Raw genomic sequence first — 22,786 nt, forward strand, 5'->3', positions numbered from 1 at the left:
GAACATATTTATACCCTATTATCTATATATACAACCCAATTATGAATAAAAAATTCCACGGGAGTTTGTTCCCCGGGTGTTTTTTCCCTTTGAATTTGAATAGGAAAAATGAGAAAAGGGAAAAAACTCCCGCAGAATTTTTATTCATAATTGGGCTGATATAAAAGAGTAACGTTACTGACTGATTCATCATCCCACAGCCCAAACGACTGAAGCTAGAATCATGAAATTTTAACTGTGGGTTCCTCCCTCCCAAAACGATCCACTAAGAAGGGATTTTTGGAAATTCGAACGGTAATCTTATATCTTCAAAACTTATAAAGATACGAAAAAACCTTGAAATTGCATGTTACTCCATTTAAAAAATAAGCTGACAGGTGTTTCGTACTTTTTGGAAATTCGAAACTTTTAGGGGAGAAAACGGGTAAAAACTGTATTTTGGTACTTTTTTTGCACCCTATGTATCTTTTAAACCAATAAACATATAAACAAATTTTAAATCGCATTCTTTACTTATCAAAAAATAAAAAATATAAGTTTGGTACTTTTTGGAAATTCGAACCGTTAAGGGATAAAAATTGTGTTTATTTTTGGTACTTTTTTCATAAAATATCTTTTTCTATAATTTGACATAGACATTCGAATATTTTACTATGAGCTTCCACCACGATACAGAAAATTATTTTAATATTTTACCACCGCAATGGGCATAAAAAAGTTACCAAAAAGGGGATAAAATCGGGAAAATACATTTTATTGCAAATTATTAAGCCGATTTTGATAATTTTTTTTAACATTGATTCCGGGATTCATACAAAAATTAACTAACAGGTGCCATGGTGTATTTTAGGCCAAATCCGGGTAAACAGTTTGGTACTTTTTTTAAAACATATTTATTATTGGACACATTAACACAGATTTTAATCGATTGAGACATGTCTGTAGCATAAACAACTTTTGCAAAATGGAATATTTTTAAATTTCAAACTTGAGGGGTGTTTAAGGGAAATTGGTACTTTTCTCCTAATGGTACTTTTTTAATATTTTAAATTATTTCACTTATCGACATTAAAGTTAGATAATATGTATCTGAGTGAAGTTAGTGTTAGAAAAAAGGGATTATATTTAGGTACCAAAATGTGAGAACTGAACTATAGGTACTTTTTCATTCTTCTAATGGTACTTTTTGAATTTTATATTACAATGGAATATATTCCCTTTTCATTTTTTCGTTCATCAACATTGTTCACGTGAAAAAATTCCCCATGTTGTGGAATTTTTAAATGGAATAAACAATAAACAGATGTTACGAACAAAATCAACTATTGTGAATAAAAAGTTCACGGGTAATTTCTCGATAGCAATTTTCCCTTCCAGGGAAATGGGAAAAAAATTTCACATGTTATTGCCGCTAGGGGTGTATATTTATACAGCTATTGTTATTGAAAGTTTTAAAAGAAACTGTATTTTTTTATATGAAATTGTTGAAAAGATGAAAGAAATTTCTTTAAAAACTTCCCAGCTATTGTGATTGAAATTGTTTTTAGTTATAAATAAACTGTTTCAAAGATAAAAAATTATATTCTTGGTTAAGAAACATTTACTGCATCCAGTCCACAATATTCTGTCCATTTCCAAGTGGGTATCCCACAAAATATTTGTTTTTATGTACTATTGTGATTGACTAACAATTTGTTTTTAAGAGAATTATGAAGTTTTGCTCAGGTTTTTGCAATTTAAACTGGTTTCCTTCAAGTTTAGCTTGAAAAAGTATGATGATCCAAAGCTCTTTGCCTAATACTATATTGTGATTGAATTTTATAATTTATTACAAAAAAACTTATAAATTTAAATTAAGAATTTGTATCAGAACTAAGAAATTTAAATAGTATTCTACAAAATTAATTGAGGAACCTAAGCTTTATGTTTACTTTCGAACTATTCACATTAAATTTTCATATTTTACACCTATTGTGATTTAAATTTTCGTACACGCTTAAAGAAAAATGGTGAAATTTCAAGAAATATTTATATGAATAAAAAGTTTTGCTCAGGATTTTGAAATATAAACAGTTTTTGTTAAAGTTTAGCTTAAAAAAAGTATTTTTGTTATTAACAATAAAACTTAATACTCTATTGTGATTGAAATTTACAATTAGTCACAGAAAACATACAAATTGTTATCGTTATATCAGAACTACGAAATTTGAAAGGTTTTATACAAAGTTTAGCAAATTTGTCATTAAAACTTTATTATTTTTACTCCCATTGTGATTGACATTTTGGGCAGGCTTAAAGTAACTTAGAAATTGTTTTTTTAAGAAAAGAAATTATATTCTGGGTGAAATTGATTCCTATTCTTCATATTATATTCTATTTAAGAGTCCACATAATCCTTAGATTTCAAATCTATTGTGAATGAGTTTTTAACTTTCATTTTATTCCCTTTCTTTTTATTCTATTTCTTTACAAAAGTTTATTACCAACCAACCAAAAAAAAAAGTAACCTGCTTTTATTTTTATGTCTATATTGTAACCGTTTTAAATTAAATTGCATTTTAGGGTTGACCAAACAGCATTTCCGAACCAGGTGGTATAGTATTAGGATCCACAGTGGAGGAGAAATAATTGGCAGGGCTATTAAATGCTTCCGTATGATTATGTGGGTGTGCTGTGGGTTGCTGCTGCTGCTGTTGTTGAGCCTGAGCCTGCTGTTGTTGATATTGCATTTGTAATTGTCGTAAATTTTCCTGATGTTGCTCCACACTCACCAATGGAGCGATCATTGTGGCATTAGTTTGCTGTTGCAGGGTTAAATTGTAGGGATTTTGCACATATTCCTGATAGATATCATTGCCGGACTGTGGCTGTTGTGCTGTCTGCACATAGACGGGGGCAAAACTTTGTACAATGGCAGTTGGTGGCTGCTTGTGTAGCGAGGGATACTCATTGCCCGCCAATAAATGGGAAATTGGCACATTAGCATTCGTGTTAGAGGCTGCTGATGATGAAGGAGCTGTTGTGGGGGGTGGTCTATAATCATCAGCTGTTTCAGCTATGGTAGAGACATCATCGCCACTTAAGATGCTGCTGTTAAAGGTACTAGTATTGTTGGTTGGCTCTCTACTAGTGTTCAACGTATCATTGGCGGTTTTATTCATATTTTGCATTAGGCTCTGATGTTGTTGATAGTTTTGATAATATTGATTGTATTGCTGCTGCAGTAATTGGCGCATGCTTTCCTGCTTCTGTTGAGTTTCGTTTGTTTGTTGTTGGCCATCTGGGTTTGCAGTAGGCATGTGCTGCTCCTGATACACATTCCCTGTAGTGGCTGCTTGTGTTGGTGGCGTATCAAAAAGTTCTATGGAATATGAATTACAACCAGCTGTCATCTCTGTCATTGTGGAACTCAAGGGTGTGTTGTTAACGGCTGTAGGAACATTAGTGGCTTGTTGATTTGTCATCATCTGTTCATTGGTCATTGTACTAACAGCCTCTGCAGCTGTTAGCTGGTGTATGGGCGAAGTGGTGTTGGTAGTTAGAGTAGCTTCTGGTTCTATAGTTTGCGTTAGTAAAATATCACTAGTAGAGGGTATATCATCTAATTTGGGGGGTGTTAAAGGAGTTTGCACCGGCTCTGGTTGCTGCTGAGGTACAATCATGGGCATATGGGCCATAGTAGTAGGTGGTATCTTAATTATTTAAAAAAAAAAAACAAAAAAAATCAATATCCTTTTAAGGAAACAAAAAAAAAATTTCATTGACTTCTTACTTGTCCCAATATAAAGGCGGGCTTTTGTAAAATATCCGCTTCTGGAGGCTGTAATATAATGCTGTGACGTGGCGATTCCATGGGTGACATTAGTAAAGGTGATTGTATTACCTGCATTGTGGAAACAGCTGCTGGTGTGGTTTGCTGTTGCGGTACTATGGCTACCGCTGGTATTCTACTTAGATCTGCATTTATTGCAGCTTGTGTTTGATTCATAACATGAGCTCGGTTGCCTTAAAATTTTCAATAAAATTTGGTTAGTTTTTGTATGGTTCGGTTTTCGGTGGTAGTTGGATGTTAAAAAGGGCTTACACTAGATTTTTATCATGAAGATGTGTTGTGTGATGGCATTTGTTAAATGGAAATGTATGATGTGGTGTGAAGTAGGGGAAATGTAAAAGGAAAATGTGGCAAACAAAAAAACAAGTCAGTTTGTGGTAAATTTAAAAAAAAATAATCAAGTAACTACTTTAAATTGATAAGTTTTATACAACATTCATAGATTTTTATTGAGACATATTTAATCTTCAATCTTCGTCTTCATACAATTTAATCTGGCTTCCATTATATAGTTCAATTTTAGCTTCAATCGTGGATCTTTATATTGAAAAATTTTAGCTTCAATCATGGATCTTTATATTGAACAATTTTAGCTTCAATCGTGGAGCTTTATATTGAACAATTTTAGCTTCAATCGTGGATCTTTATATTGAACAATTTTAGCTTCCATCGTGGATCTTTATATTGAACAAGTTTAGCTTCAATCATGGATCTTTATATTGAAAAATTTTTGCTTCAATCGTGGATCTTTATATTGAACAAGTTTAGCTTCAATCGTGGATGTTTATATTGAACAATTTTAGCTTCAATCCTGGATCTTTATATTGAATAATTTTAGCTTCAATCGTGGATCTTTATATTGAACAATTTTAGCTTCAATCCTGGATCTTTATATTGAATAATTTTAGCTTCAATCGTGGATCTTAATATTGAACAATTTTAGCTTCAATCCTGGATCTTTATATTGAACAATTTTAGCTTCCATCGTGGATCTTTATATTGAACAAGTTTAGCTTCAATCATGGATCTTTATATTGAACAATTTTAGCTTCCATCGTGGATCTTTATATTGCACAATTTTAGCTTCAATCCTGGATCTTTATATTGAACAATTTTAGCTTCAATCCTGGATCTTTATATTGAACAATTTTAGCTTCAATCGTGGATCTTTATATTGAACAATTTTAGCTTCAATCATGGACCTTTATATTGAACAATTTTAGCTTTAATCGTGGATCTTTATATTGAACAATTTTAGCTTCAATCCTGGATCTTTATATTGAATAATTTTAGCTTCAATCGTGGATCTTTATATTGAACAATTTTAGCTTCAATCCTGGATCTTTATATTGAATAATTTTAGCTTCAATCGTGGATCTTAATATTGAACAATTTTAGCTTGAATCCTGGATCTTTATATTGAACAATTTTAGCTTCCATCGTGGATCTTTATATTGAACAATTTTAGCTTCAATCGTGGATCTTTATATTGAACAATTTTAGCTTCAATCATGGATCTTTATATTGAACAATTTTAGCTTCAATCGTGGATCTTTATATTGAACAATTTTAGCTTCAATCGTGGATCTTTATATTGAACAATTTTAGCTTCAATCATGGATCTTTATATTGAACAATTTTAGCTTCAATCGTGGATCTTTATATTGAACAATTTTAGCTTCAATCGTGGATCTTTATATTGAACAATTTTAGCTTCCATCGTGGATCTTTATATTGAACAATTTTAGCTTCAATCGTGGATCTTTATATTGAACAATTTTAGCTTCAATCGTGGATCTTTATATTGAACAATTTTAGCTTCAATCGTGGATCTTTATATTGAACAATTTTAGCTTCAATCGTGGATCTTTATATTGAACAATTTTAGCTTCAATCGTGGATCTTTATATTGAACAATTTTAGCTTCAATCGTGAATCTTTATATTGAACAATTTTAGCTTCCATCGTGGATCTTTATATTGAACAAGTTTAGCTTCAATCATGGATCTTTATATTGAACAATTTTAGCTTCCATCGTGGATCTTTATATTGAACAGTTTTAGCTTCAATCGTGGATATTTATATTGAACAATTTTAGCTTCAATCGTGGATCTTTATATTGAACAATTTTAGCTTCAATCATAGGTCTTTATATTGAACAAGTTTAGCTTCAATCGTGGATCTTTATATTGAATAATTTTAGCTACAATCGTGGATCTTTATATTGAACAATTTTAGCTTCAATCGTGGATCTTTATATTGAACAATTTTAGCTTCAATCATAGGTCTTTATATAGTCCAATTTAAGCTTCAATAGAATGTCTTTATGTGGTCAAATTTTAGCTTTAATCCTAGCTTTTAATATAGTCCAATTTTAATTTCAATCGTACGTCTTTATTTAGTACAATTTTATGTTCAAACGTGAGTCTTTATATAGACCAATTTTAGCTTTAATCGTAGGTCTTTATATAGTCCAATTTAAGCTTCAATAGAATATCTTTATGTGGTCCAATTTTAGCTTTAATCCTAGGTCTTTATATAGTCTAATTTTAGCATCAATCGTAAATCTTTATATATTCCAGATTTATCTTCAATCTTAGGTCTTTATATAGTCAAATTTTAGCTTCAATAGATAATATCTTAGCTAAAAACCCTCTACAACAATGAAGGCTGTATTAATAATAGATTCATTGCGTTAGTAATATATTCACTGTGAGGCAAAGCTACATTTTGTCACCCCTGCTCTTCAACACAGTTTTAACCAATATTATGAATAGATCAACACGCAACGGAAGACCAATTTCGTGGGGTTTTCTGAGAAGTTTCTCGATTACGCTGATGATATAGATCTCAAAAAGCAGAAAAATCTGTTTTATTTTTTGCTTCGAATATGTCGAATTTTGTGCCAACCAAAAGTCATATGCGTGAACGCAATAAAAGAAAATCATTTCTGAACCTCACCATTACTTGCGATGAAAAATGGATCCATTACGATAACCCGAAGCGTAAGAGATCGTATGCTGAATCGACACCAAAGCCAAATAACCATGGCGCTAAGGTAATGCTGTATATTTGATGGGAACAAAAGGGTCCTATCTATTATGAGCTTCTGATTCGTTTAAAGCGAGCATTGACCGAAAAACGCCCTGAATACTGACATGAAACCGTAATATTATATCATTTTGCAATACCTTTTAAAAAGTATTTAGAATGAATCTTTGTTTCGATCGAAGCAGAAGGCTCTCTCTAGGATACGTTTCTCCTTGGAACAGAGTTTTCGAAATTGGCATGATTCGTCCTTGGCCTCAAAAGATGAGCATTTCTTTTGGCCAGGAATCGATATGATGCCAGAAAGTTATAGCTAAGAATGGCCAATACTTTTAATAAATTTATATTGTACAAATGTTTCAAAATAAAAGCTTAAAATTTAAAAACTCTCACATTTTTTTAATTTATAAATACTATATTGTAACTCAATTATAATGTATTATAATATATTATAACGCAATTATAATCCGTTATAATACATAATAAAGAGATTATAATATATTATAATACATTATAACTCAATTATAAAGTGTTATTATACATTATAACGCATTTATGATGTATTAAACTATATTATAGCTCAATTATACATTATAACGGAATTATAATGTATAATACCATATTATAATTCAATTATAATGTGTTATAAGACATTATAACATAATTATAAAGTACTATAATACATTATAACGCAATTATAATGTATTAATTCATTATAACGCAATTATAATGAAATATTATAATACACTATAATAAATTATAACATAAACATAATGTATTATAATACATTATAACGTAATTATAATGTATTATAATACATTATAATGCAATTATAATGTAATATAATACATTATAACCCAATTATAATGTATTATAATACATTATAACATATTTATAATTTATTATAGCACATTATAACGCAATTATAATGTATTATAACGTAATTATAATGTATTATAACACATTATAACGCAATTATAATGAAATATAACACATTATAACGTCATTATACGTATTATAATAAATTATAACATAAATATAATGTATTATAATACATTATAACGTAATTATAATGTATTATAACACATTATAACGCAATTATAATAAAATATAACACATTATAACGTAATTATACGTATTATAATAAATTATAACATAAATATAATGTATTATAATACATTATAACGCAATTATAATGTATTATAATACATTATAACGTAATTATAATGTATTATAACACATTATAACGCAATTATAATGTGTTATAATATATTATAACACAACTATCATAAAATTTTCGATCATATATTTCGCAAAAAACTTAAAATTTATAATAAAAAAATAACAAAATTTTTCAAAAACGTGTAACTCAATTATAATGTATTATAATACATTATAAGTCGATTATAATGGCCAATACTTTTAATAAGTTTACATTGTAAAAATGTTTCAAAATGGAAGCTTAAAATTTTAAAAACTCTCACATTTTTTTAATTTATAAATACTATATTGTAACTCAATTATAATGTATTATAATATATTATAACGCAATTATAATTCGTTATAATACATAATAAAGCGATTATAATATATTATAATACATTATAACTCAATTATTAAGTGTTATAATACATTATAACGCAATTATAATGTATAATACTATATTATAATGTGTTATAATAAATTATAACGCAATTACAAGGTAATATAATACATTATAACGCAATATAATGTATTAATTCATTATAACGCAATTATAATAAAATATTATACATTTTAATTGCGTTATAATGTATTATAATACATTATAACGCAATTATAATACATTATAATAAACTACAACATAAATATAATGTATTATAATACATTATAACGTAGATATAATGTATTATAATACATTATAATAAAATTATAATGTAATATAATACATTATAATAAAATTATAATGTAATATAATACATTATAACGCAATTATAATGTATTATAATACATTATAACGTAATTATAATGTATTATAACACATTATAATGAAATATAACACATTATAACGTAATTATAATGTATTATAATATATTATAACGGAATTATAATGTATTATAATACATTATAACATATTTATAATGTATTATAACACATTTTAACGCAATTATAATATATTATAATACATTATAATGCAATTATAATGTAATATAATACATTATAATGTAATATAATACATTAATGTATTATAATATATTATAACGAAATTATAATGTATTATAACACATTATAACGCAATTTTAATTAAATATAACACATTATAACGTCATTATACGTATTATAATAAATTATAACATAAACATAATGTATTATAATACATTATAACGTAATTATAATGTATTATAATACATTATAACGCAATTATAATAAAATATAACACATTATAACGTAATTATACGTTTTATAATAAATTACAACATAAATATAATGTATTATAATACATTATAACGCAATTATAATGTATTATAATACATTATAACGTAATTATAATGTATTATAACACATTATAACGCAATTATAATGTGTTATAATATATTATAACACAACTATCATAAAATTTTCGATCATATATTTCGCAAAAAACTTAAAATTTATAATAAAAAAATAACAAAATTTTTCAAAAACGTGTAACTCAATTATAATGTATTATAATACATTATAAGTCGATTATAATGGCCAATACTTTTAATAAGTTTACATTGTAAAAATGTTTCAAAATGGAAGCTTAAAATTTTAAAAACTCTCACATTTTTTTAATTTATAAATACTATATTGTAACTCAATTATAATGTATTATAATATATTATAACGCAATTATAATTCGTTATAATACATAATAAAGCGATTATAATATATTATAATACATTATAACTCAATTATAAAGTGTTATAATACATTATAACGCAATTATAATGTATAATACTATATTATCATGTGTTATAATAAATTATAACGCAATTACAAGGTAATATAATACATTATAACGCAATATAATGTATTAATTCATTATAACGCAATTATAATAAAATATTATACATTTTAATTGCGTTATAATGTATTATAATACATTATAGGGCAATTATAATACATTATAATAAACTACAACATAAATATAATGTATTATAATACATTATAACGTAAATATAATGTATTATAATACATTATAATAAAATTATAATGTAATATAATACATTATAATAAAATTATAATGTAATATAATACATTATAACGCAATTATAATGTATTATAATACATTATAACGTAATTATAATGTATTATAACACATTATAATGAAATATAACACATTATAACGTAATTATAATGTATTATAATATATTATAACGGAATTATAATGTATTATAATACATTATAACATATTTATAATGTATTATAACACATTTTAACGCAATTATAATATATTATAATACATTATAATGCAATTATAATGTAATATAATACATTATAATGTAATATAATACATTAATGTATTATAATATATTATAACGAAATTATAATGTATTATAACACATTATAACGCAATTTTAATTAAATATAACACATTATAACGTCATTATACGTATTATAATAAATTATAACATAAACATAATGTATTATAATACATTATAACGTAATTATAATGTATTATAATACATTATAACGCAATTATAATAAAATATAACACATTATAACGTAATTATACGTTTTATAATAAATTATAACATAAATATAATGTATTATAATACATTATAACGCAATTATAATGTATTATAATACATTATAACGTAATTATAATGTATTATAACACATTATAACGCAATTATAATGTGTTATAATATATTATAACACAACTATCATAAAATTTTCGATCAAATATTTCGCAAAAAACTTAAAATTTATAATAAAAAAAATAAAAAAATTTTCTCAAAAACGTGTAACTCAATTATAATGTATTATAATTCATTATAGCGCAATTATAATCTATTATAATACATTATAAGTCTATTATAATGTATTATAAGTCTATTATAATGTATTATAATAAATTATAACGCAATTAGAATATATTATAACACTATTATAATCTATTATAATACATTATAACACAATTATAATATATTGTAATACATTACAACGCAATTATAATGAATTATTCTATATTATAACTCAATTATAATGTGTTATAATACATTATAACGCAATTATAATCCGTTATAATACATTATAACACAATTATAATGTATTATAATACATTATAACACAATTATAATGTATTATAATACATTATAACACAATTATAACATATTATACCACGTTATATTACAACAAAATAAACTTTTCAAAATTCAAATCAAACAAATCGTAAAAAAACTTAAAATTTATAATAAAAAATTACCCAAAATTTTCCCAAAAATGTGTAAAAATTTCTTTATATTAAAATTATTGAAAAAGAAGCATAAAAAATATATTTACATATACAAAACAATATAAAAGTTTGTAAAGTTAATCAAATAAAAATTATGGTTGAATCAAAAATTCAGGCTTTTCAACAATTATTATATTTGCTCTTTGGCTCGAGAAATTTTCTTTTTAAGTTGAAAAAAATTCTGCAAGAATTTGTTATACGTCGCGATTTTGCTAAATTCTTGAAATTTGTTTGCTTCTGTTTCGAATTTGTAGGGCTCTTCTTTTGTTGAAAGTTTTTGATCATATTTACTAACAACTTGTGTACTTTCTTCTTTATAATTTTCTTTAAATTTATTTTGCTTTAATATCAATCTCAAGGCCTTTTTAAAGTTACCTATATTAAGTCCATAAGTCAATGAATGCCATTTGCATTTTTCCATATTATGTATGAAAATGTTAATGATAGTAGTAGTAAAATAAAGAAATAATAAAAAAACTTTCACTCACCCTCATCCCGGAACAATTCATCTTTAAGATTTGGTAAAAATTCTCCTATACGCTTCCATGTTAACTCCCACAACACCATGTGTAGAGTGCCATCATTGTTGTGGAACACACGCACTGAATGCATGACCAGCAGCATATTCTTTAAAATTTCTTGCATTTGTTCCGATAACATGTCGGAACCAACTTTCATGAATTTCTCTATGTAATCCAAGATTTGTATCCACAATTCGTTAAAGGCATTGCCCAGCTCGATGAGTGGTGTTAGATGATGCAAGAATACCTTCGACATAATGGTGGCGGTACGTATGCGTGATTCTTCCAAAAGTATGGGATCTAAGAGAGCCACCGCCTGACTATCGGGCAGCAGTTCGTTGAGCAGGGGAAAGAGTACCTGCTGGAAACAGGAAGCCCATTCTGTGCCCGATAGAGTTTGCAGATCGTGTACGAGTAAAGCTCTTTGCTGTAAACATGATATGGCATAGGTTCGCACCTCACGGCGTCTATCCATGGCCAAACGGGCAATTCCCTGCAAAAGAGGGCACCAGCCTTGAGCCCACAAAGCCGAACACTGAGGCACAGCACAGCCTTCTTCGGCCCACCAGCGGAATATTTGAGCAGTGCGTGTGTAGAGAGTGTACATGAGATCTAGCAATTGTATCGATAAAGTTTCATAACGTTGAGCCAAATCATCATCACCCTCCTCTCCTCCTTCGCCGGCATTATCCAAATGGCCATGATTATCATGGCTATTGTGTTTGGAGCGTTCCGAAGACCTATCATTACGTTTGTTTGCAGATCTTTTCTTTTGATTTTGGGCACCGGCTGCCAAAGCAGCATCAAATTTACGCCGTTGCCGTATGCCGCCATCACGACAGGCCTCCACAAAAGTGCGTATACATCTGACGCAACTCTCAAAGTTGTAGGGCGTTATGTGGGCCACATTGCGCACAATAAATGCCAAAGAGTCCCAGCATTTGAATAAAGCAAATGGCATGTGATCCATGAGTTTGCAGTTATAAATAAGATTAGATAAAACTGGGGCTCCGGCTATAGATTCGGGAGGTGATTGAGGCCGCGAAGCAGCCGCTGTTAAATCTGTATCTTTATTAACCAAAATCCAGTTTTCGGCGGTAGGACTGTTGGGAAAGGGGCTGCTGGTATTGGAATTTTGTGGCTGCCCGGTTTGCTGGACCTGTTGAGGCCTGGACTGTTTGTTGTTGCCCGCCAATTCAGAGTCTGATATATAACCCCTGTCTGGCAGTCCAGAATCATCTTCACTGCTTAAGGCGCCATCCGATTTGGCGGCCATGCCATTGGGCTGCGGCAATGAGGCATCTTCATATTCTGGCGGCTCTGCGCCTGCGCCTACGCACTCCAATATGGTGAATACTATTTGCCAATCCTGTTCGGAATGTATATTTTGAGCCGAAGTCTTGAGTAATTCATACATGCCTATAGATATTTGCCGGGAAATGCGCAAAATAACGCTGGGCTTTAGCATGAGCAGCATTTTTAATGACTTCAACACCACGGGGCACAACTCCTCATTGCGCATCAGATAAATGGCCAGTTTAAGCATGGCTACTATGCAACGATTTAACAAATAATCATAGCCACACGATGAGCTGCCCATAAGCAGCAAATACATTTGATCTCTGACAGCCGGCCACAAGGGAATCATGCGATCTCTATTGTAAATAACAATTTTCACTAAAAACTCCATCCAGAATACCACCAGATCCTCGGCATAAGGCATACCTATGGATTTGTGAGCATTGGGAGCCTTTACCGAACCCAACACCTGTTTCAGCAACTCCTGCAATGATTCGAGTTGCACAAATTTCGATTCTTGTATCATTTGATCCAATTGACATTCTTTGATGCATTTCTTGCCAATTTTTATAAACTCCTGCTCTTCGTAGGAAGGCTCACGTTGACCCTCCGACGAAAGATAGGAATACAAGCTGGAGAATAAACCGGATTCTTGTTTTTGACTGGGTTTCTCTAGTACCAATTGAGCCTTGCCGGTTGGTTCACAAAAATCTTCCACCTCCATTAAAGACTTGGGCAACAATTTCAAACGGAAAAGTTGCAAATAAATATCCAAGATATGGCGCCAGCCATCTCTCAACGAGTCACCATAATCATGGACCAAAGCAAAAACAGTACGCATGGCTGCCTGGGCTTTGGTATTAAGGCCAAAATTAACAGCTTGGACAATTTCATTAGAGGCTGGGTTGGGGGCCTCCTGTTGGGCACTGCTTAGGATGGTAGTGAATTTGCATAGAGTCAATATCAAGGCATCAAAATCTTCGTAGAGGTTATAAAAAGCTGAAATGCCAGCACATTTGGTGAAGCCTAAAAAAAAAAGAAAATCCTTTCTTAAATACAAATTGTTAGCCACAATTACATTTTGTGTATTTTACCCGTTAAAGTCCTCTGATAACCATTATCGCTGCTTTTATCAAACATAAAACTTAATGAGGACAGCGAGGGTCCCCATATGACATTAAAGATTTCCATATCATACGTAGAATCATGTACATAATTAAAGGAGCCATCTGTGGTGGCTCCACGCCTTAGTAACACTTTCCACAAATAGTTTTCACGCACCAAACCGGTCTGTTCCGCTGGCATAACAATTTCTTCATTTCTGTTTAATGAAAGAAAAAGTAAAAATTTATTTGTTGGATTTATATACAGCAAAATTACACTTACTTGATGGCATTAAATATGTTGGCCAATACCTCCTGATCAAAATCGCTACCACCATTTAAACCTCTTAAGTTTTTAAGAAAATCTTCCTGTGTCATGGGTACATTGAGGCGTTTAGCATTGGAATTATGTTGATCCATATTTAACATAATAACAGCATAGGCCACACTGAAGGCAGCATCGGTATTGGCAAAGGGTTCACCATTTTGTTTCTAATATATCATTTAAAATCAATTTTAATTATAATTTATTATAATACATTATAACGTAATTATAATGCATTCTAATAAATTATATCGCAATTATAAGGTATTATAATACATTATAACGTAACCATAATATATTCTAATACATTACAACGCAATTATAATGTATTATAATACATAATAACGTAATTATAATGTATTATATTACATTATAACGTAATTATAATGTATTATAATACATTATAACGTAATTATAATACATTATAACGTAATTATAATGTATTATACTAAATTATAACGTAATTATAATGTATTATAATACATTATAACGTAATTATAACGTAATATAATGCTTTATAACGTAATTATAATGTATTATAATACATTATAACGTAATAATAATGTATTATAATACATTATAACGTAATTATAATGTATTATAATACATTTTAACGTAATTATAATGTATTATACTACATTATAGTGCGATTATAATACATTATTATTACGTTATAATGCATTATAATACATTATACTTACGTTATAATGTATTATAATGCATTATAATTACGTTATAATGTATTATAATACATTATAACGTAATTATAATGTAATATAATACTTTATAACGTAATTATAATGCATTATAATACATTATAACGTAAGTATAATGTATTATAATGCATTATAACGTAATAATAATGTATTATAATACATTATAACGTAATAATAATGTATTATAATACATTATAACGTAATTATAATGTATTATAATACATTGTAACGTAATAATAATGTATTATAATACATTATAACGTAATTATAATGTATTATAATACATTGTAACGTAATTATAATGTATTATAATACATTATAACGTAATTATAATGTATTATAATACATTGTAACGTAATTATAATGTATTATAATACATTATAACGTAATTATAATGTATTATAATACATTATAACGTGATTATAATGTAATATTATACTTTATAACGTAATTATAATGCATTATAATACTTTATAACGTAATTATAATGTACTTACTTAATCATAATGTATTATAATACATTATAACTTAATTATAATGTATTATAATACATTATAACTTAATTATAATATAGAGCGATTATAATGTATTATAATACATTATAACGTAATTATAATGTATTATAATACAGTCTAACGTAATTATAAAGTATTATAATACATTATAACGCAATTATAATGTATTATAATACATTATAACGCAATTATAATGTATTATAATACATTATAACGCAATTATAATGTATTATAATACATAATAACGTAATTATAATGTATTATATTACATTATAACGTAATTATAATGTATTATAATACATTATAACGTAATTATAATACATTATAACGTAATTATAATACATTATAACGTAATTATAATACATTATAACGTAATTATAATGTATTATACTAAATTATAACGTAATTATAATGTATTATAATACATTATAACGTAATTATAACGTAATATAATGCTTTATAACGTAATTATAATGTATTATAATACATTGTAACGTAATAATAATGTATTATAATACATTATAACGTAATTATAATGTATTATAATACATTGTAACGTAATTATAATGTATTATAATACATTATAACGTAATTATAATGTATTATAATACATTGTAACGTAATTATAATGTATTATAATACATTATAACGTAATTATAATGTATTATAATACATTATAACGTGATTATAATGTAATATTATACTTTATAACGTAATTATAATGCATTATAATACTTTATAGCGTAATTATAATGTATTATAATACATTATAACTTAATTATAATGTATTATAATACATTATAACTTAATTATAATGTATTATAATACATTATAACTTAATTATAATGTATTATAATACATTATAACTTAATTATAATATAGAGCGATTATAATGTATTATAATACATTATAACGTAATTATAATGTATTATAATACCGTCTAAAGTAATTATAAAGTATTATAATACATTATAACGCAATTATAATGTATTATAATACATTATAACGTAATTATAATGTATTATAATACATTATAACGTAATTATAATGCATTATAATACATTATAATGTAATTATAATGTATTATAAAAGATTATAACACAATTATAATGTATTATAATAGATTATAACATAATTATAATGTATTATAATACATTATAACATAGTTCTAATGTATTATAATACGTTATAATGCAATTATAATATATTATAATATATTATAACGTAATTATAATGTATTATAATGCATTATATAGCTATTATAATGTATTATAATACATTATAACGTAATTATAATGTATTATTAACACAATTCTAATTTCTTTCATCTTAATATTCACACACTCACATGCCAATGATCTGCAAAATGCTCCAAAACCAAAAATATCAACGGTGCCTCGCCCGGCAAACGGAATGTTTCCAAATACAAACGCAATGCCTGATCGACACGCAAACCATTGAAGTCAAAAGACTCCACAAAATTCATTAAAATTTTCGAATCGACATTTTTCTTCTTCGATATATATTCACCAATCATTTTCTTATCCAAACCAGGATTTTCGCGTAAGAATAAAGCCACCTCCATGGGATCTAATTGGGCATTTAAAATACCATTCTCCTGTAAGAATTGTATGCCCTTATCGGGTCGTTGATTGAACAGTTCAGTGCCCTGACTGAGTATACGTTTCTTGTGCTTAACATCTTTCAAATATTCACGTGTTATGGCTTTCTCGGCAGCTGTGTCACCGGACAGCAAACGCAAACGTGTTGAAGTGTTTAAAAATTTGGAAATATTTTCCACTTTAGTGTCCTCCATATTGTTGGGATCATCGATAACTATGCCCTCTAGGCCGGAATTGTGGCGTGAATGTCTAAGAGCTGAGGAGGGAGTGTTAACAGCGCTATTAGAAGCATCTCCTGCTTTTGATACATTCGTAGTAGTATTAGAATTCTTGGCCGCCGCACAATTACCCTCTATACTATCCACCACCGATATCAAAGTATCCATGGCTATAATATGGGTATTGTAGACAGCATTTGTGGCGGACAAGGTATATTTAGACAATAGATTGGTAATACTTTCAAACAAATCACTGCAATATAAATCACAGTCATAGTTGATATAAAGCTCGGTAACAAACCCGGGAATGCGCCATAGTTGCAGTAAATTATCTAAGGCCAATTCACGCATTTCATAGGGAGTTTTGGGATTATCACTGGCTATGATTTCCGATAGTTTGCGCAAATAGAATTCCAATTGGAATTTTAAATGACCCCTCAAGGATTCAAAAAGCAAGAAACAAACTTGCAAATCGGCAGCGAAAATGGTAAGACGCTCGGAATTCATAAGCTTTAACAAAGAAAGTAAAATATTGAAGTAATTTTATTAAAAATAAAAGAAAATTAAATAAAACCACTTACCGCAAACAAATTACGACACAAATCATCTCTCACCAATTGCAGCAAGGTGTCATATTTACCTATATTGTCTGCACCCACCTCAAAAGCAACCGTTAACAAATTCAAACCCATGTGCATCATGGTATCCGTATTTTGTTTATCCATGGGATTGCACAACAAAATCAAGAAACGAAATAGTTCTTGGATACAAGGTAAACCATAGGGCACCAAGGGAGCCATACCTTCTGAACCATCTACCGAGTTTTGTTGGGTGAAACGTACACCCACCGAATTAATATACTCACTACTGCCTCCCTGAGATTGTGGTGAATGCGGACGATTGTCTGTCTCAGTTTCAGTATTGTTGTTGTTGAGGGGCGGTGAAGCCGGTTCTACCGATATTAAGGGCGTGGTAATATCAGCATTTGTATTTACCGGCGTGCTATCGCCACCCATTTCAGAGCCCTCGCTGTATTGTGTTAGAGCCGAGGTGGGAGTTTGTGTTATTTTACCCTGCAAATCCACTATATTGCCGGCTGGTGTGGCCGGTGTGGTAGCCAATGGCGGAGCTTTTAAATGATTCACCGGTCCGGGAGTTTGTAGTGAGCTAACATCCTCTCCCGGCTGCGAATGTGTTGATATTTTACGCTGCTGCAGATCTTCTGCTCCAGCTTTAGTCAAATCGCTACCCTTTAAACTTTGGCTACGTTTTAGATTATTCGTTTCGGTGTTATGTGTTTTAAGGGATTTTTTACGCTGCTTCTTATCGTTCTCCATGGAGGCAGCCAGCATTTGAAATTTTTTCAATAAACCCGATTCACTGCGATCATCGGCAAACTGGGGCAAACGCATAAACAGCAAGAGTACCATATCTTTTAGAGCCTGTTCAGCGGATCTTCTTAACAGTTCATTGAGTCGTGGTTCAAAGCAGATTTTAAAACAACTTAACATAACTTCACATACAGCTTCATTGGTGAGAACTGATCCCTCGGGGCTGCGCATTAGAGTGTGTAATACTTCGACGACACGAAAGAGTGTCACACCGTCTGAGGATTGATCGGTGCCCATGAAACGGGCATGTGTCACAGCATCAGCTATGTTTTCTATGATCACGGCCAGATTGGGTGATGTGGGATCTGGGGGAGAGGAAATAGGTTTAAGTTTTTTTTCACCAAAAAAAATGGTTTGTCATAAAATTTTTTTCACTGATAAATTTTGAAATTTTAAAAAATAAATTTTGAAATTTTAAAAAATAAATTTTTGAAATTTTAAAAAATAAATTTTGAAATTTTAAAAAATTAATTTTGAAATTTTAAAATTTATTTTTTAAATTTTTTAAAATTTATCAGTGAAAAAAATTCTATGACAAACCAATTTTTTTGGTGAAAAAAAAATTCAGGATAAAAAATATTTTTTATATCGGAAATTCTTCCTACTCGCTTGCTATTTAAAATCGACAAAATCGGCCCACAAATGGCTGAGATATAAGGAAAAAATCGGGACATCGAATTTTGGCCTATATCTGGATTACTAAGTCATTAATATAGACAATATGGATAACTAATGATAGATATTTCACAGTCCGTTGCAACGATGTAAGGCTATAGTAAGTTGGACCTATAATGGGTCAAAACCGGGAAAAATATTTTTTATACCGAATTTTTTTTTCACCACAAAAATTGGTTTGTCATAAAATTTTTTTCACTGATAAATTTTGAAATTTTAAAAAATAAATTTTGAAATTTTAAAAAATAAATTTTGAAATTTTAAAAAATAAATTTTGAAATTTTAAAAAATAAATTTCGAAATTTTAAAAAATTAATTTTGAAATTTTAAAAAATTAATTTTGATATTTTAAAAAATTAATTTTTGAAATTTTAAATTTTAAAAAATTAATTTTGAAATTTTAAAAAATTAATTTTGAAATTTTAAAAAATTAATTTTGAAATTAAAAAAATTTGGAAATTTTTTTTACCTAAAAATATTTAAAATTCCTATTTTAAAGTATAATTTGGTTTTCTCACTTAGTTATTGAATATTATAGTGAAAACAAAAATTTTTTCGAATTTTGTGCCAAAAAAGCGTCATATGCGGGAAAACAAAAGTTCAACAGACGATCCACAACGATTGCTCTCCAAAGCTTATAATGAAAGTGTTCCATCGATTTTAACGTGCGAGAGATGGTTTTTTTGGTTCAGAAGAAAATTGGTTTGTCATAAAATTGTTTTCACTAATAAATTTAAAAAAAAAAAATTTTGAAATTTTAAAAAATAAATTTTGAAATTTTTAAAAATTAATTTGGAAATTTAAAAAAAACATTGAAAATAAAAATTTTTAAATTTTTTTTTTGCTTCGAAAAAGTGGAATTTTGTGCCAAAAAACGTCATATGCGGGAAAACAAATTTGAAAACAAAAGTTCCACTGACGATCCACAACGATTGCTCTCCAAAGCTTATAATGAAAGTGTTCCATCGATTTCAACGTGCGAGAGATGGTTTTTTTTTGGTTCAGAAGAGGTGATTTTGTCAGGGAACACAAATATCGCCCATGTCAACCAAAAAAAGATTAAAGACCCCGAATTGCAGGCATTACTCCATGAAGATTGTTGTCAAACTCAATAAGAACTTGCTAAATCATTGGGAGCTACTCAAGCAGCAATTTCAAAACATTTGCAAGCAGGAGGATTCGTCCTAAAGCAGGGAAATTGGGTATCTTACCAATTGAAGCCGAGAGACCTTGAAAGACGATTTTGCATATCTGAAATGCTGCTTGAAGGATATAAAATAAACAATTTTTGCACCGAATAATTACTGGCGATGAAAAATGGATCCATTACGATAAAATAAAGCGTAAGAGATCGTCTGTGAAGCTCGGCCAACCAGTCGAATCGATAACAAAGCCAAATATCCAAGGCGCTAAGGTAATGCTCTGTATTTGGTGGGAACAAAAGGGTCCTTTCTATGGCAAGCTGTTGAAATTTGATCAGACCATCACAGGGAACCTGTATGGAACGCAACTGATTCGTTTGATGCGAGCATTGGCCGAAAAACGGCCAGATATGAAACTATAATATTCGATCACGACAATGCTCTGCCACATTTTGGAATACCTGTTAAAAACTATTTAGAATGAAGTGGTTGGAAAGTTTTGCATCAACCGCATTATAGTCCAGACCTTGCCCCGTCCGACTACTATTTGTTAAAGATCGAAGCAGAACCCTCTCACTGAGATACGCTTCACTTTGTAACAGAGTATCCGATATTGGATTGATTCGTTCTTATATTCAAAAGATGACTAGTTCTTTTGGCTCGGAATCCATATGTTGCCAGAAAGTTGGGAAAGGGTCTTAGCAAACAAATGCCAATACTTTGAATAAATTTATATTGAACAAATAAAAGTTAAAAATTTTAAAAAATCCAGCATTTTTAAATCCTACACCCAAAAGTATGAAACAATGTAAATGGCTCTAGATTTAAGTTACATTGAAAATCTTATTGGATGTTTCAATTCTTATTAGATTTTAAACATTTCATGGTGTAGAGGAATTTAATGATTTATAAAATAATCTTCCTGAACTAATTTTTGGTTTAAAGATTTTTCTCAAATAACTAAATAAACTTCCCACCAAACAAACAATTATTTCTTATAAATAAAACAATAAACATCCTTACCTATTAAACCATACGATAGAAATTTGTTTATAGTTGATAAGGCCAAACTAGTGACCGCCCCTGTCGTCTCATCAGTTCGTATGACCTCAAGAAATGGGGCCAAAAATACATTGGGATCTATTAAACGCAAATCCTCAATACGATTAAGCACCTGCTTAAGATCCATAAATAATTTCATTAAACCATCTTTTTCTTCATCCTAAATATAGGAAAAAAGATGAAAACATTATTAAATTTTAAATAAAACCTTACAAAAAAACAACCATATGTAAACTTATACATTGATAAATATACAAACACACTCACATACATATAAGTATAAAAGATACTAAATAATCGAATACAAACTTACCACGTATGAGGTGGCATTCCAACGGGAGCCTCTACGCATAGCGGTCATCAAAGTGGACATTTCGCCCCGCACCACAAATATGCCATTGCCAGGCAAAGACATGTTTACGTTTTGTGTGAATTTTTTTAATGCAAATTAAACTACAAAAACCTTGATAAAATTTTCTTTTTTTCTTGCTTTATTTTTTGTAGTGTTAAGAAAAAATTGCAAGATTTTTTTTCCTTAAAACACAGCAAAATTCTTATAGGGTGTTGTTAGTATAACTGCTTCACTTATTGGCTAAATTTTCTCCTTTTTTTATGGATTAATTGTAAAAAATGTCATAAACACTTGTTGCAAACGCGGAGTTTTGTAAATTTACATTTTATTTTTAAGGAAATTAATTAATTTTCTGGTAAAAATTATAACACGCAACCACGAATTAACAAAAAAATCCGATTTTTTCAGCTTGTTTTCCTATGCTTCTTGTATTTCTTTGGTGTTTTTTTTTTTCAATAAGTGCTGACGTTTCGTAGAGCAAAGCAAACTGTCAAAATGACAGT

At 28.7% G+C, this 22,786-nt stretch overlaps 1 protein-coding gene across 1 annotated transcript; it reads right to left on the bottom strand.

The window, feature by feature from the left end:
* Positions 1-2,511: 2,511 nt before the first annotated feature.
* Positions 2,512-22,730, bottom strand: garz (Sec7 domain-containing protein garz). The gene is made up of 9 exons (XM_065513812.1): positions 22,245-22,730; positions 21,893-22,091; positions 18,243-19,357; positions 17,170-18,171; positions 14,549-14,757; positions 14,257-14,483; positions 11,831-14,188; positions 3,773-4,005; positions 2,512-3,692 (listed from the first exon to the last, which is right to left on the bottom strand). Exons 1-9 carry the CDS (start codon positions 22,344-22,346, stop codon positions 2,559-2,561), a joined length of 6,579 nt encoding a protein of 2,192 aa, XP_065369884.1. The 5' UTR covers positions 22,347-22,730; the 3' UTR covers positions 2,512-2,558.
* Positions 22,731-22,786: the final 56 nt, after the last annotated feature.

Source organism: Calliphora vicina, chromosome 5 (genome assembly GCF_958450345.1).
Source record: "Calliphora vicina chromosome 5, idCalVici1.1, whole genome shotgun sequence".
NCBI classification, from domain to species: domain Eukaryota; kingdom Metazoa; phylum Arthropoda; class Insecta; order Diptera; family Calliphoridae; genus Calliphora; species Calliphora vicina.